Raw genomic sequence first — 18,910 nt, 5'->3', positions numbered from 1 at the left:
GACTGAAGACATGTAATCTCAAAATGAAGCTACAATAACGCTTAACAGAGATATAAAGCTATTTGCTCGCAAATTAAGGGGCCAAAATTAAACCATTAATCACGCGTTATCTCGGAAACTTGACCTATGGTGAAAATATCCTTTTGGGTTCTTAGTACACTCACCAAGGGCTTTCATCTCCAAAAGGGATTTTCCACCCGCTGAATTTGACCCCCTTTTTGTAGCACAGTGTCATTTATCGATATTTTCCGAAAAATGTGCACCTTTTCGAGGCCATAACTGCCTGAAGGAGCGTTCCAATGCTTTTGCGATGTACTAGAGAGTTCTTTGTTATTGTCTTGGCTACAATTGTTGTCTTTGTGTTGGATCGAAAATATCATTGGTTTGGTTGTTATATGCCAAAATATCCGAAAATCCTTGAAAAAAACTTCTAGTCAAAATCCGGGGGTTCGATTTTCACCGTAGATATATGGTCTAGTTGACTTTTTTGCTCAGTACAATCCCAAGAATCCGAAACTCCAGGCGCCCGATAACACTTTTTCCCTTCCATACAAATCGCCCCGGCCTAGTGATTATGGTTACAAAATACAATATTAAAACTGTGGGGTCACTGTAGTATAAGACTGAAACTCTGTTATCTAAGCACGTACATGAGAATAATCAAAATGAAAGGTCAAGATATCGTCCACCAGGAATAAAGTCATATATTACCAATTTTCACACAAAAGTTTCGGTCAATTTTATCCGCCAATTACTATGTGATCATCATGTTAAGCTTCTTTCCTGTAATAACCTAAATTCATAATTAAAAGTTCGCTCTTATTGGACCATCATTGCAACCTACTGAGCAGCTACAAAGTCGGATATAAATTTAGTTTTTGATCCATTTCACTCCCTAAATATTTCACGATCATCACCAACAACAACAGGTGTCTATTTTGGTCGGAACCCGACCGCCATACAGCATTTCGTTGACGATTGGTTTATAATTGCGACCTGCAGTTTGATTACAGTTTTTAATGGACAGACGGTCATACATCTCAAAATCGTTTTATCTCGTCCAGATATGCATTTTGGTATACCACATGTGGGGTCTACGACGAATATTTCGCGGAGCTACATGTATTTTCGGAAAAACAAAATTATAATACCCTTTCCACATTGCGGTGTAATTAAAAGTGTCTTTTTGTGTGTTGAAGGTGAAAAAACCCTGTAGGAAATGTCAATAGTGAATCTATACTGACTTACTACTGACATTGTCAACAGTACTACTGACAAACTGTAGACAACTAATGTAATTTCCTATAGACATTTTGTATGAACGTGTCATTCGAAAGTCAGTACTGACAATAGAACTAGTATGTCAATAGTAAGTCAGTAGTTCCTGAGGAACCATGTGTTGACATTAAAGGTAGTGAGTCAGTATAGACATTGGAGGTAGTAAGTCAGTATAGACAATGGAGGTAGAGAGTCAGTATAGACATTGGAGGTAGTGAGTCAATAGTACCAGATTTTCAATACTAAATTTTTTAGCTTATTTGGAACTTTTCATAGATAAAACAGCTATATAGTACGTTTAATAAGAACACACACATTTGTTTAAATACTATATTTCATTAAAGAATAAAAAAATTATTTGAAAATGCTAAAAATGTACAAATTGCGTATTACAGTATTTTTATCTTTTTAAATGGCTAAGCCAAAGATTCCACATAAGTAGAAATTAGTAAATAACGACAGTGTTTTCAAGGCTGCTTAAAGATTTTAACATAGCAATAATAAAAAACGTTTTCGTCTTATTTTCTTGGCCAAGTCGCACCAATCACTTGTCTGCTTAAAATAGTTCTTCTTCTGTTGCACTTAACGTTTTATCAGGCGATTCGCTGAATGTTGATATAACATCTAGGAATTGAAAATAATAAACATGTATAAATAAACATAAATAAAAAATATGTCCTTAAATTTGCTTGCCTATTACAGCTGTATAACATTTGAAAAATCTCACAATCGATTTATGCCAAATAATTCTTCAACATTGTAATTCATTATTATGTTTAGTTGCATTCAGCATTTCCAGCGAGAAGGGACAATATATACATCAGGCTCCACAATCCTCTCTAAAGGTTCCACATAATGTCTAATTGTCGAAATTTCACCACAAATGTTGTTAGTCGCCTCCGAATTCGTACTTTGCTATAGAATTGTTTATTTTTCACATGTCTTTTATATTTTCTTTTGCTCATACTTGTTATTTAAATTATATGCTTTAAGTTTTCACGATATTTTATTGATTTTTACAAAAACACTTTTTTCACCAACCGCAAAAATTATTTTACGCCAAACAATTAAGAAAATTAAAGAAAGGATGCTTCGTTGGGCTATCATCTGTCAATATACACAATGCTTCTTCTTATTAAGGTAAAGGTATCAATAGTTGACAACCTGGTGACAAAGTGTTGACTTTGTAACCATATTAGTAGACAAAGTGGCGACATGTCAACACATGACCCCACACTTCCTACAGGGAATATGTTCTTGCGCTTAGAATTAGTTAAGAAATGGAACTTTAAAATTGAAAATATTATTTCGCACTTCTATGAACCCGGACAAAAATGCGTTGTTATTGTAAAAATTTTTGGAGCGGCTCTTATAACTTTTTTCCTGAAAAAAACTTTGTAGATTTAATTTATATCCAAATCTTTTTCATTTTCTGATTATGTAAAATCATAAGCGAATTCAGCTTCCATGTTATACAAGAGGCGGACAGATTGTTCCTCATCATAGTTTTGTAACTTTTTAATTCATTCATTCCCGATTTCCCGGGAAATATGATTTTGTTACCCGGGAAAATCTCCTAGCCAAAATACCGGGAATTCCTAGTGCGAGAAATCCCTACACAAAACCCTAGGATTACACCATAATCATAATGATGAATACTTTTCACTGTGCGCCTTAACTAATTTTAAATGAAAAGTGCTTTCACTTCGCGGTCAAAGGTCACATTTTAAGGTTTTTTGAGGTTTTCCCAGGTCTAACTAAAAACAAGTAAGCAAAGGATATAGTCGGACGGAGCCGACCATGTGATACCCTACACCACAACCTCTAGGAATTAGTTATGTGCAACCGACTTGCACGCTGAATGTCCGGGTTAGGTTCCCACGCCTGGCCACATCAAATTTTCAACGCTGGCTAAATACCCCTTAGTAATGTTAGCGATATTTCCTGAGTATTTCGACCATGAAAAACGACCCTACAGCATCTTAGGACACGCCGTTCGGACTCGGCGATAAAACTAGGTCACATATCAATAACTTTATATGAATCCATTGAAACAAGAGAAGCCCCCCCTACTGGGATGTTTGTGGAACAATTATATAAATAATAGATTTCTAAGAATATTCGAACATTGGAAAATTCACATAGCAATTTGCTACATCTTCAAATTGCCTTCCTCTTTAGAATAACCTAAAATAAATAGATATACAATGCAATTTGCTATATCTCTGATGTTTCATATTTCGGAAAATTGTGAGTTTATTGAAGATCTATCGTCCAAAAATTGTGCACTTGTACCTCATATTTGCTTGATAATGAACGTAGTTTTGTGCTTCATTGTGGATATATATTGTGATATAAAAAATATCTTTTATACCGGTAGAAATAACTAATAATGAATAGAAATTCAAATAATTTGCATGCAAACAAATTTATAAATCCCAAAATGATTCATACATAGTTAGATACCAAAGAAGATAGTATAAGTCAGCTATACCCTCAGCATCTGACCAAAACAAGAAACAAACACCTATAGGTATCGTAATGTGGGGCTATACCAAATCAATTTTAGTAGGCTAACTTCTGATTTTTGAAAAAGTTTGAGAATTATTTTTCGGATTTGTAATTTTAATTGGAGCCGGCAGGGGTTTTGGAACTTTTGGACCATTATCTCAGGAAGTATAAACTTATCCCGTAAAAATTATACCGTTGCAATAGGGACCATGAAAAGAACATTCTTCAAAAAAATTCCAATAGATCCGATACGAGTCCTCAAACATCACTTTCCCAAATTTTGTGTGGGAGGTATTCGCAGGACGGGACCGACATAGTCCATATTTCAATGATACATGACTGGATGAAATAATACGATATGCAAAGTTTGGACCAATCAGAAAAGCCATTTTGCGGATTTGCCATTTTATTTAGGATTTCTTGGAGCTTTTCGGCCATAATCTCAGGAAGTATGGACTTGCCATTGCAATTGTACCACCGTAAAGGGGACCGCAAGGAAAATCTGTTGAAAAAAATTCAAAACTATTCGAGAGGACTCTTAAATTTCACTTTTCCGAATTTTGTGTGGGACGTACCCGAAAATGTGGACAGATGTTGTCTTACCCGGTCTTTGGATCGATTGCTCACTTCGCCAGTTATCGTTCATACAATTTTTCGAACAAAATTTTGAACTTTTGTGGGGAGGTGTGGACCTATATTCAAACTTAAACTAAGTTTGGGAAAAATATTACGAAGTATAAAATTTGGTTCCAATCGGTAATTTCAATATTTATTTTTCCACATATAGGCTACTTTGTCGGTATATGCCCTCCAGGATTTAAAATATGGACCAAAAATAAAATTTGGATATTTTTCATACAAAAGTAATGGTCTATGTCACCCGCTAAATAATATCAGATCATCATCAAAAAATGTATGCATCTTCTTCGACCTAAACTCTTACCTGGGGCAAAATTTCGTGACTATTGAGCTATAATTGCTACCTGTGGCGTGTTTATGATTACACTGCAAACAAAAATATAACTCACGAGGGAGGAATGTGTTTTTCAGGAACAAAGATATAAGTTGTATATAAAAATTTTCACAATTCTCACACAGTTTTGGTCCATTTAACCCTCTAAATATTATCTGATCCCCATCTCAAATTGCAAGCTTCTTATTTGTCATATACACTTACCTTATTTAATCCTTATTTAATTTCAAGGCGATCGGGCTATTATTGCGACATACAGAGCCGCTACAAAATTTGATAAATAATATGTTTTTGGTCCATTTCACCCGAAAAATATTACACGATCATCTCTAATAAAAATAGGGATCTGTTCTGGGCTGAACCCGATTTCCATAATAAATTCCGTGACGATATGTCCATAATTGCGGCCTGGAGTTTGATTACAATTTATAATGGAAAGATGGGCGGACACACATCTCAAAATCGCTTTATCTCGTCGAGATATGAAGATTGGTATACCACATTTGGGGTCTCCGACGAATATTTCGCGGTGTTACATGAATTTTTCCCAAAACAAACTTATAATAGCCTTTCCACATAGTCGTGTAGGGTATAAAAACAACAAATTAAACAAAGAAACATAACTACTCCATTGCGCTCATCCTCCAAGCACCTACCCCCAACATAAGGAATACCATAAAACCACAATAAACATGAAAAGAAAACAGAAATTACGACCAAAAAGACTTCTCAGATTTTGGTTAACTCAACTATCAAAACACAAAGAAGAATGAGAAAGAGGACACAAACAAAAACAAAAATCTCATGGTGTACATACGCAAAAAAAGAACAAAGATAAAATAAAAAAAAAAACAAAGATAAGGGTAACTCCTACAAACAAAACTCACCAAAACTGATTTTTTCCACCACGCCATCGAATACCGAGAGAAGAGAATAAAATTGTCGAAGAAAAGAGAATAATATTGTCCAGCAGACAAAAACTATACTTGGATATGACAAAAAGATTGTTGTAATTAACAAAAACGATTGTTGGACTCACAATACTACATGCGGAATCTTACAATATCTTTACAATACATATTTTTCTCTTTGAATATTGTTGGATCAATCATATTTTTTCTCTGGGTGTATAAGCTACTTGTCCCGAAATTTGCGCTGCATAAATTTAAGTGTGTACTAAAAATTAAATTGTCTTATTTTTTACGCAAAAATTATGTTCAGTTTTTTACTCCTAAAACTATCCGATCACCATCAAAAATGATGATGATGATTTAACTATGGGATCTCGGTATATATTAGGCTGAAACTCTGCACCTGGTCAGAGAGTACATCGATGGAATGGCCAAGAATTCCTTCTCCAAATATTACTTAAGTGGGTTGAACGTATCTCCAAGGGATTAAGATATTATATTAAAAACTTTACCAATTTTCACTCAAAAGTTTTGGTTCGTTTAACCCTATAAATAACATCTTATAATCACGTTAAATTGCAAAGCTTCGTCATTGTCATAACTCAAAAATTTGGACCGATCTTACTTTTATTGCAACCTACATAGCAGCTTAACAATCGCGTAATTATTATATATTCATATCCAATCATCGCCAGTATCTAATCATTGCTTATCGTGATGATCGCTCCATAACTGCGGCCAAGAGTTTGATTACAGTTTTTAATGGACGGACACACATCATTAACTCCCTTTATCTCATCGAGATATGAAAAATGGTATACCACATGGCGGGTCTTCGACTAATATTTCACGGTATTACATGAATTTTGAAAAAAAAAAAAAACAAAAATATTATACCCTTTTCTCATTGTGGATTATGTTATAAAAACAAAATAAATTGTAATGACCTTATAAGGTTAAAGCGAAAAAATCGCATACATTTTTAATTTCCCACAAACATTCGCTAAATATCCGCAAAAACTCTGAAATATGTTGCTCGATTACAGGGAGAACAAAGAAGGAAAGCAAACTATAAATTGAAACAGAAATGTTGTCTTGCTAAAGTCACGTGATTACAGAGCTCTGGGCGAAAAACTTTGCACCAACTAAACCAAAAACAAAAAAGAAAATAAAAACTAAAATATCCTTTGCCTAACAATTGTGTCACGTTGTAAGTTTTCATCACAAATTACCACCTGGAGATTTGAAGATTGTATTGTAAAAACGAGTGACAAAAAAACCAAACACACACACACACAAAACAAGAAATAAAAACAAAGTCAAGTCCGGAAATATGTATAACTTAGTAAAAGTGAGATTCTACTTCATTGGTTGGTTACCGAAAGCAAGGCAAAAGTATATTCAATGAGTGTTAAATGTCCTTGAGGTATATGTAGTTTGTTTGTTTGTTGTCACGAAACCAAATTTTTTGGGCAAGAATATTTTGAAAGGAATCCCGGGTTAATCATTTATTTTTACAGTTGCCTTGAGGATAGATTGCTGATACATTAGGATTAAACATTTTTGATGAAAATATATTACAAAACTTATGATCTTGAAAGCTTTGGAACCAAAGAGAGAACTGTGATTTACTTAATATAATGATAATAATATATTTAGGAACAGAGTTGAGTTGAGCTTAAAAATTGTTTTAATAGTCAATAAACTATTTTCAATGCTGCTATTACTAAAAATCCAAAAATCTTAAGTTTCATTTCCATTTAACTTCATTATTTCACATAATATCTGTAAAATAAATTAGGTATTTGGGGGAAACACTTAATTTGGATGCCAACGTAAATAAGCTTTCAGTTTCAGCAGAAATTTTAGTGACTTCTTTATATCAGAACAGTATATTTTAACTTTCTGATTTATTACATATATGGTATACGGAATTATGTTTATAAAACATACCATAATTATTGGAAATAGAGTAAACCTAATGCAAAATAGAGAATATATACGGTACGTTACAAAAATAATGCATGGATAACTAGAATATACATACCATAGGCCCTTCCCTATGGTGGAGATCCGGGCCGAACTCAACGTCTGTTTTATTCGGCGGGGGCCGACGGATAACATTTAAAGTTGTAAACAAACTTTTTCATTCAAAAGACGTGGAAGTATTTTGGTAAAATTCTTAGATCCTTGTGTACTTTCAAAACTCTGTTCTTTAAATTATAGTTCAGGCAATATTCTTTAATAATCGTGTTAATCTAGTTTGATAATCGGCAACCACCACAAAAAAGATTTTGTTTGTTACTTTATCTCTCAGAAACATTGGGTGATCTGTGATTCAATAAACATAGTTCCATTCTATATGGTGTTTGTAATACATCGAACTAATCTTTTGCGACCCTATAAAGTTATATATTCTTGATCAGGATAAAATTCTAGCTAGCAGAAATTTGAAATTTGAGGTTCTTAATGGACTAGAAACTTCTCCACTAAAAATTGTCAAGATACACGCAATATTGTTCGCTTTTGTTTGAACAACAATATCTTTTTTTCTTCCAAAAATTCATTTGTTTTATTCAAGCATTGCAATTGCAAATCCAAACATACAAAACAAAAACAACTTGCGAAATCCCTCAATATTTAAAAATCATTGACAATACATATGGCAGGAACTATCATAATCTAGAAATTTTACAAAAACTATTGTCAGCCCAGAAAACTTTTTACTGAAATTTTTTATCGTATGTAATTCCCATATACACTTTCCACATAACTATGGTATAAATGTCACGTATAGTATTATGAACATTGACAAACCCTACACATGGCCAGGTTTTGCCCGGTCTAACTAAATACACCAAATTGAATAAAGAAACATAACTACTCCATTGCGCTAATCCTCCAAACACCTACCCCAAACATAAGGAATACCTTAAAACCAAAACAAATATAAAAAGAAAACACAAATTATGACCAAAAACACTTCACAGATAGTGGTGTAACTCAACTATCAAAACACAAAGAAGAATGGGAAAGAAGAAACAAATAAAAACAAGAATCTCATGGTGTACCAATACAAAAAAAGAACAAAGATCAAATAAAACAAGCAAGAACGGCGTTAAGTTCGGCCGGGGCGAACTTGTTACACCCTCCACCACGAGTTATACTGAAGTAAAATGGAACAATTAGTTTGCTTTCGTTTATGAAGAAGACTAATTACCAAATTTCGTCGATCTATACCGACAAATTCCTGCGGAAAGTTTTTAGATCCAAAGAAGACTAATTACCAAATTTCCGATATTTCGGTAAGATAATGTGGCTAAAACCTAAAAAATACCAAAAATTAAGAGGTATGCTTCTAGGGGGATAAAGGAAGACGTGGACATATACTAATAATTCTTTTCAGGAATACTTTATAACCCCCTGGAAGACTAAATAACAAAAATCAGTCACTTCATTAGAATTACGAAAATCGGGTGGTACCGTTCTATGGGGGGCTATATAAGGGCAAGGACCTATACCGACAAATTTCATATGGAAAGTTTTATACCCCAAACGAAGACTAAACACCAAATTTCAGCGAAAGTTGGGAGGTACCGTTCTATGGGGGCTATAGGAAGGCCTGGACTTATACCGACAAAATTAGAGGGGAAAGTTGAATACCCCCAACGAAAAGTAAATACCAAATTTTAGTAAGTTCGGAGAAATATTGAGGCCACAAACTTCAAAATACCAAAAATCAGGAGGTACCGTTCTATGGGGCAAACGAAGACTAAATACCAAATTTCAGCCATTTCGGTGGAATATTAAGGGCACAACCTTCAAAATACCGAAAATCGGGAGCTACCGTTCTATGGGGGTTATATGAAGACGTGGACCTATACTGACAAAATTCTGGGTGAAAGTTGTATACCCCCATCGAAGACTAAGTACCAAATTTTAGCCATTTCGGTGGATTATTGTGGCCACAACCCTCAAAATACCGAAAATCGGGAGGTACCGTTCCATAGGGGCTATATGAAGGCGTGGACCTATGCCGACAAACTTCTGGGGGAAAGTTTTATACCCCCATCGAAGACTAAGTACCAAATTTCAGCCATTTCGGTGGATTATTGTGGCCACAAGCTTCAAAATACCGGAAATCGGGAGGATCCGTCCTATAGGGGCTACTTGAAGGCGTGGACCTATACCGACAAATTTCTGCGAAAAAGTTTTATACCGCCAACGATGACTAAGTACCAAATTTCAGCCATTTCGGGGGATAATTGTGGCCACAACTTTCAAAATACCGAAAATCGGAAAGTACCTATCCGACAAATTTCTGCGAAAAAGTTTTATACCGCCAACGAAGACTAAGTACCAAATTTCAGCCATTTCGGTGGATTATTGTGGCCACAATTTTCAAAATACCGAAAATCGGAAGGTACCATTATATGGGGGCTGTATGAAGGCGTGGACCTATATAGACAAATTTCAAGGGGAAAGACTATGTACCAAATTTCAGCCATTTCGGTGGATTATTGTAGCCGCAACGTTCAAAATACTGAAAATCGGGAGGTAGCGTTCTATGGGGGCTACTTGAAGGCGGGGACCTATACCAAAAAATGTCTGGGGGAAAGTTTTATACCGCCAACGAAGACTAAGTACCCAGTTTCAGCCATTTCGTTGGATTATTGTGGCCACAACTTTAAAAATACCGAAAATCGGGAGGTACCGTTCTATGGGGGCTATATGAAGGCGTGGACCTATGCCGACAAATTTCAGGAGGAAAGTTTTATAGCACCAACGAAGACTAAGTACCAAATTTCAGCCATTTTGGTGTGATAATGAGACTAAAACCTTCAAAGTACCGTAAATCGGGTTGTACCGTTCTATGGGGGCTATATCAAAACGTAAACCGATATAGCCCATTTGCAATACCAAACATCCTAGGAGTAATAGAAATTTCCATACCAAATTACAAAGCTCTATCTCAAAAATTGCGAGCTGTGTTTTGATTTCAACAGACGGATGGACGGACGGACGTACATGGTTATATCGACTTAAAATTTTACCCTGAACCAGGATATATATACTTTATAGGGTCTCCGATGGATATTTCGATGCGTTACAAACGGAATGACAAATTTAATTATACCCTCCATATTATGGTGGAGGGAGAGAATAATATTGTCCAGCAGAAAAAACAACTGTTGGATATGATAACTACTATTGTTGGATATGACAAAAACAATTGTTGTTATTAATATACTACATTCGGAATCTAACAATATCTTTACAATACATATTTTGCTCTTTGAATGTTGTTGGATCAATCATATTTTTTCCACGTTTCCCACGTTTCCACGTTTTGGTATAGCCCCATATAACGGAACCTCCCGATTTTAGGTATTTTTAGGATTTTAGCTACATTTTCCTCCTAATTTGGCTCCAATTTGGCACTTGGAACTTCAAGAGATCAAAAAACTGCGGCACCAAAAATGATGAAGATAGGTCCCCGTTTTGGTATAGCCCCCATATAACGGTACCTCCCGATTGAAGGTATTTTACGAATTTTAGCTCCATTTTTTGACCGAATTTGCTGAAATTTGACATTTGAGGTTCCCAATGACCAAAAAGCTTCTCTACAAAAATTGCCAAGACAGGCCCACGTTTTAGTATAGCACCCAATTGCGGTAACTCCCGATTAAAAGTATTTTGGGAATTTCAGCTATATTTTCTGACCGAATTAGCTATAATTTGTGATTTAGGGTTTTCAGTGATCAAGAAACTTCTCCAACGTTTTATTGTAGCCTGCATATAACGGTACCGACCGACCGATCAGAGTATTTCATTGTGGAGGGTATGAAAAGTTCTTACCGCTTTTTTACTTGTTTTGTTGTGTTTTCGTTTCGGTATGATCGGAGTACTGTTCAACCGTAATTTGACTCTTAGATTGCGATATCTCGACACTAACATAATAAATGTTCCAAAAACATCCCAGAAAGGACAAGGGAGACTTCTCTCATCGATATGGGACCTACTGTTTATCGCCAAGTCCGAACGGCGCGTCCTAAGACTAAACTTGTAGAGAAGTTTTACATGACTGAAATACTCAGAAAATGTCGCCAACATTACTGAGGGGTATTTTGCCACCGTTGAAAATTGATGTTGCCTGGCCGGGGAATCGAACCTACGATCTTCAGCGTGCAAGGGACGTGTGCATTAGGTTTATGACTTTTTTACAACCTCGTATTCCTGCATAAAATCTTAATTAGAAAGTCATTCGACGAAAAAAGCTTCCACACAAAAAGCTTTTAAAGTTTTTATTTTTCAGAACTTTTGACAATTTTTGAAGTCACTGTAAGCAGATATTTAACTGAAAACAAGCTATAGGGGCACACGACATAACCGTTTGTTTCTTACAAATTTTATCATCGTATTATAAAATATGTATAATAATTTCACATTATATATAACCTTATTTCATATATCATAAAAATTAAAAGCGGTTTGTGCAGGACCTTTTTTAAAATTTAAATGGAATAAAAGTTATTTTAGTCATTAGTAGGCAAAAGGCCATTCATTCGTGCAACAGGAAACAATTTTTTGAGAAAAAATGTTAAAAAATTATAACCCTAGTGCCATGATATAACTCCCAAAGGACATAACTCCCAAAATAATTTTGGGAGTTATGTCCGCCATTCCCAATTTTTTAGGGCCTTAGCGGACATAAGTCCCAATGGGAGTTTAGGATAGCTCTTCGCCAAAATTCAGCTTTGTGGGAGATTTAGCTATTTCCCCTTTTTACGAATGTCTATTGTGACTGGACTATAGGTGATATAATAAATTCAATACCGTCGTTGAATATTGGTTTAGGAGTATTTTCATCTTCGCTTATAATTCATACCAAAAGTTTGCTGAAATGCTCATTCCCAATTCTCAGTACTCTAGGAACAGTATTAGTTATTAGATTTACTTATTTCTATTTGCTGGAGAAAATGCCAGCACTATGACAAGCCGTCTCTAATGCGATTCTCTAACTTATTTTTTGAGTTATCGACAAAAATCGGTTGCATTAAATCTCAAAGTTATGAATGAAAAGTTAAAATAAAAGTTCACATCACTTTTGCTATCGGTAGAACTTTACGACTATTTTTATTGGTCGCTAACTTACCGTATAATATTGTTAATTAACGAAATTAAACGCGTTTTAATTTTACCGATTTTTGTCGGTAACTTGAGTCTCTCACGCTATCAGTTTTCTTGTCTTGAAAAACAGACAAGAAAAGCGATAGCGTGAGAGACTCGTCGTATAATTTTTCACAAATTTCGACATGGATAATAACGGCAAGAGTGCATTCAAATTAAATCTGTGTATGCCGATAAAGGGCCATCCTATACCACTATGCAAAACTGGCTTAATGAATTCAATCGAGGCCGACACTCGCAAAAAATTGAAGGTCGTGAGGGTGGCCCAAAATCGGCCGTTTTGCTGAACGGATAATGCAATATCGCCATATTATATACCGTGAGATAGATGTATCCTTGGGCATTTCTTCCACCAACTAAGATTTAATATTGCATCAAAACCCATTCTCGATGGATCCAGCAAAATTGGTCAATAGCTCAAAAAAGGATACTGTGGATTTGTGCAAAAAAAAAAAAAAAAATTGTGTATAAACAAGATCGCGGTGCTTCAAACGACATTTATAAGATCGCCACAGACGACAAATCTTGGATCTATGCTTAGGAGCCCGAAACAAAACAGGAATCGACCATTTGGGTCTTCGAAAGCGAGCCCAATACAACGAAATTTGTTCATGGAAGAAGACCTTCGAAGCAAATGGTCCCCTGTTTCTTCGCAAAAATGACCGTGTGGCGACTATACGGCTTGAGATATGTAGGTCGGTTAATTGTTACACTGTAATTTGTTTGCCCGAAGTCTCGTGAAAAATTCGAAAAATGAACAAGAGAAATCGAATCGTTCTGCATCATGACAAGCGAGCTCTCCCACATCGATTCAAACCAGCGCCTGTTTGACCGGACAAAACATGGAATTGATGGATCATGGGTCGACGTACAGCCCTGACTGGGGATCCAATCACTTCATTTGATTGCAGCACATCAAGAAAAAAGGCGTGATCAAATTTTTTAGTCGCCAGAAGATGATGTAAAAGCGATCAAAAACCATGTTTTGGAGGTGTCTCATTCAAGCCAATGAAAACAACCCAACACATGGTCGCATGTCAAACTGTCCTAAGTACGCTTAGGCAAAAACCTATCAAACTTTCAAAAAAATGTCAAATGACGCCTGGCGACACTGCGGGTTGCTTGGGGTAGAAAGTTTTTTAGTGCCCCTCGTACAGCGGTACACATTTTTGAAGAGTAAGTCCATACTTCTTGAGGTAATGGGCCTTCCGGCAAATACTAAAATGGTTTTTTTCATAATGTCTTCCTTTCTGAAAAAAACGGTGCTTCCATAGATCCTTTCTGAAAGAATGGGTGCGTCCATAAACCATTTTTGGTAGATGTCAATGTTTGGCATTGTCCCGTCCCACATTACGACACCTACAGATTTCACGTATTTTGAAGCAAACTCGTAATACAAAATCAATATATTTTATATACGTCATTATTATTATGTTTGCTACTTTTTTGGTCAGAGGCTGAGGGTATATGTCCGTCAGCTGACTGACTGATATTTTTTTACTTGTTAGATACGTTTTCTGACCCAATTTGTGGTATCCGTGATTATAAAATATATCCACCTAATATTTTGGACAGAAAGAAAACTAATTATTCCACTTTATTTCAGAATATTTAATGGTGGAGGGTATAAAAAGTTCGACTCGGTATAACGGTACTTTCCGATTTTCGGTATTTTGAAGATTTTAGCAACTAAAAATAATTTAATATTTAAGGTTCATAGTGGTCACAAAACATCTCCACCAAAAACCGTCAACATAGGTCTATGTTTTGGTATAGCCCCATTTAACGGTACCTCCCGCTTTTCAGTATTTTGAGGATTTTAAATACAATTTTTAATCGAACTACCTGTAATTTGACTGTTGAGGTTCCCAGTGGACACAAAACATCTCCTCCCAAAATTTTCAACATAGGTTCACGTTTTGGTATAGCCCCCATATAACGGAACCTCCCGATTTTCGGTATTTTGAGCATTTAAGCTACAATTTTTAAATAATTTGACATTTGATGTTCTCAGTGGTCACGAAACTTCTCCATTAAATATCGCCAATATAGGTCCACTCGGTTTTCGATATTTTGAGGATTTTAGCTATAATTGTTAAGCGAAGTACCTGTAATTTCGCATTTAAGGTTCTCGTGGCCACGAAACTTCTCCACCAAAAATCGTCAATATAGGTCCATGTTTTGGTATAGCCCCCATATAACGGTACATTTCGAATTTCGTTATTTTGAGAATTTTAACTAGAATTTTTAACCGAACTAGCTGTAATTTGACATTTGAGGTTTTCTGTGGTCATGAAACTTAGCACCAAAAATCGAACCTGCTGTAATTTGACATTTGAATTTTCAGTGGTCACGAAACTTCTTCACTAAAAATAGTAAGCATATGTCCATGTTTTGGTATAGCTCCCATATAACGATACCTCCCGATTTTCAGTATTTTGATGGTCTTAGGTACATTGTTTGACGGAACTACCCGAAATTTGACTTTTGAGGTTCCATGCTGTTATAAAACTTTTCCACAAAAAATTTTAAAGATATTTAGACATTTTGATTTAGCCCCATAGGCGGTAACTTTCACCTGGCTGAACACATTTTTAGATTATGTTATTTAGACATTTGGGGTATCCACGGTGGAAAAATGTTTCCATCTAAAATTGTCAAAAGAAATTCCATTTTAATTAAGAGTATTTTATGGTGGAGAGTATAAAAAGTTCGGCCCGAACTTAATGTTTTTTACTTGTTTTTAATTATCTCCAATTCTGATTTTATTAAAACTGGAAATGAAGGGAATAAATGGACTTTAAAAAATAAACATTTTATAACATGAAATATCTGAAATGTCATTGAATGGAATTTGTAAAATATCACTCATTAACGCAACAAGTGTCATAATTAAAATCAAAAACTATTTTGCCAAAAGTGGTTTGTTGAATTTTGACTTCCAACAATTAATAGATAGTAAAATGTGCTGAATAAATGGAAATTTGTAATTTGAAAAATGTATTTTTTGGGTTATGTCACTCTTTGAGTAAAGAAACAATGTGGAATTCCAAACAAAAACTTGCATCGACTATTGCACTCATTTTTGGCATCGAATATTTTGCTGCATTAATAACCATAATTATACCATATTTTCTTATTTCAGATTCCTGAAAGACCCTCTAAAATTTAACAAGAATTTTACATGATGTAATAAAGAAACAATAAAGTGAATTTAAACACAAACAAAAATTTAAAAAATACCAAAAGAGACAAAATCAAAGTTCTTTATATCTACCAACCGTTCAGGTTCATTAATCATACACTGTGTATGTGTATGTGTGTGCACGGACTACTGTTGTGTCGTCAATACATTACGCGTGTACCGCCGGTATAACGGTTCGTTCACAGTTGTATAATAAATTTTAATTTAAATTGAACGTGTTGTGCTGTCATTCGTATTGCCATTTTCACCTTCCGTTGTCACTGTGTGTAAAAGTAACAATGCCTCAAGCGATATGTCGCGAACGTGCGTAAAGTTACGTTGCTCCTTGTGAAGTTACCTCCTCCTCTACCTACGTTAGAATGGAAAACGCGTATCGATACTTCGTACAACAATCAGCATTGGTATTTGTGTGAGCGTAAATAATAGCGCGAGTATGTACACATAAATTATATACAAAAACAAACACACTCGTATGTACACAATTCAACTCAATTTCAAAAGTAGAAACAACATTGTATATAAAATCGGATATTTGTATTTGCCATTTGTGTCTGAAAACAAATTTTAATTTTTGAACGTGTCGGCATTATTGTGAAATGGACAATGTGTGACATTAACTGTATCTGGTTATTTAATCTACTTGTGGCATTTGTTTTAATTATACAACAGCAACAACATCATGCTGTTGTTGTTGGCCTCAAGCTGGAACATAAGCGACAGCATCAGAAACAGCAGGAGCAGCATCTGGAGCAGGATCAGCGTCATCATCAAAAGTCACCATACTCTGACATTACATCATATGCTACAGTGCTGGCCACAAAATACTTACATCAACATTCACTACCCAAAGCAAATGTGGTAAAACGTGAAATAAAAAATGACAAGAATACGGATTTTATAACATATTTAAGTGGTAAGTAATGATGCAGACAAATGTCAGAAACAAACAAACAAACAAATATTCATACATTCATACCAACTACACCAAATATAAAAAAATAAATTTAAATTTAGCAGACACAAAAAGACAATCTGCCAGGCAGATGTATGTGTGTGTGCATTTGTATATGATATGGATATCATATGAACATGGTATGAGTGACAGATATAAAAATAAAACTGTATGGTGTGTGAAGATTTAAGTAGTCCTACAGGGACTAGTTGATTTAATAGGCTTGGTCTGTCACATAATGAACCTTGGACATCAACAATGGTTGATTTCCCTAAACGTCAAAAATATTTATCAAGTACTTAGTTGGATAAATTATTTGAAATGACCTTAAACTTTTGTTTTGACTAGAAGAAGAGGAGAAAAGTGAAAGAAACAAATGTTTGGTATAAGGTAGTCAGTATGATGGCCATTTTCGAAGTTAAACTAAATTTGGACAAAATATTAGGAGATCAAACGTTTGGATAAATTTGGTTGCCCCGTTCAAGGGATATCGTGCATACCATTTTAGTTACATTTTTAAATATTGGAGGGAAGTACAGGAAGTCGTTGCCAATCTTCGAACTGAAACTAAGTTTGGACATCTTTTGGGCTGTTTTCTCCAGAAGTATGGACTTGCCACTGAAAAAGCGTTTACCGTCGTAAATAAGGCAGCGAATGTAAGTTGCTTCAACAGAAATCAAAGTGATTCGAGAGCAGGCCTTAAAGTGAACTTATCCGAAATTGTGTGTGGGAGGTACACGAAGGAGTGAACAAATATAGTTCATATTCAAACCTGATATACATATGGTAGATTTATTAGGATGTGTAAAGTATGGACCAAATCGATCACTCCCTTCAAGAGTTATCGTGTGCACAATTTTTCCGAACGTTTTTGAACTTTCTGGAGTGTTACCTGAAGGTGTGGACCGATATGGCTTATCTTCGAACTTATACTAAGTTTGGACAAAACATTACGAAGGCCAAATTTTGGACCGATTCGGCAGATCCGTTCAAGAGTTATCTTTCGCTCCAACCACTACACAAGGTGTCGCACAGTGTTGCCGCTTCCATACAAAAGTGGACAACAATAGAAGGGGTTGACCTATGTTGATGAATTTTTGTACAAGTACTTACAAGGGCATAGGAATGAAAATTTTCAACTTTGGTCCATATCGGTTAAGATTTGGATACAGCCCCCATATATATCTTTCCCCGATATTGTTGTAACTCGGTCAATTTTGATCGAATAGCCTTCAAATTTAATATGAAATGAAATCACTCAATTTTAAAAAATAGCCTTCAAATTTAACATGAAATGTTTTCTTAGGCCCTTTTTAAGTTCCACCGATTTTGACAAAAATCGGGTTAGATTTTCATATAGCTCTCATATATATTATCGCCCGATTTTATGTATTCGATGCACTAAACACACAATGTATGTGAGATATTGATTAAATTAAGAAAATATGCCGTAATTATCCGAAATTGAGGCACATCGGGCGAAATTATATATGGAGGTCATATTCAAACCTGAACCGATATGGACCAAAGTTGATATTTTCCATTCCTGTGCCCTCATAAGTACTTGTGCAAACATTCACCAACCTAGGTCAATGGTAAAACTGAACAGGGGCCTGAGGAACCTCCCATGCTAAATTTGAAGGATATTCATCAAAAATTGAGCGAAATATAGCAAAATCGGGGAAATATACATATGGGGGCAATATCCAAATCTGAACCGATTTTTACGAAAATCGCTGAACCTATTCAGGGACCTAAGAAAATATAACATATCAAATTTACAGGCTATTCGATAAAAATTAACCGAGTTATAGCAAAATCGGGGAAATATATATATAAGGCTGTATCCAAATCTGAACCGATTTTTGTGAAAATCGGTGTAGCTATTT

The 18,910-nt window shown here is 35.2% G+C and overlaps 1 protein-coding gene across 3 annotated transcripts in view; it reads left to right on the top strand.

Annotated features, from left to right (window-relative positions):
• The window catches only part of LOC141398062 (uncharacterized), a 367,734-nt gene that overhangs the window by 9,049 nt on the left and 339,775 nt on the right, over positions 1-18,910 (top strand). For all 3 annotated transcript variants that reach the window (XM_073975203.1, XM_073975204.1, XM_073975205.1), the window contains exon 2: positions 16,010-16,982. In XM_073975203.1, coding sequence (XP_073831304.1) covers positions 16,673-16,982 — 310 coding nt within the window. In that variant the 5' untranslated portion in view covers positions 16,010-16,672. The remainder of the gene's footprint in view (positions 1-16,009; positions 16,983-18,910) is intronic.

This window comes from Musca autumnalis, unplaced genomic scaffold (assembly GCF_047663935.1).
Source record: "Musca autumnalis isolate F117 unplaced genomic scaffold, ASM4766393v1 scaffold_3, whole genome shotgun sequence".
Taxonomy (NCBI): Eukaryota; Metazoa; Arthropoda; class Insecta; order Diptera; family Muscidae; genus Musca; species Musca autumnalis.
This window is presented reverse-complemented; position numbering and strand designations above follow the sequence as displayed.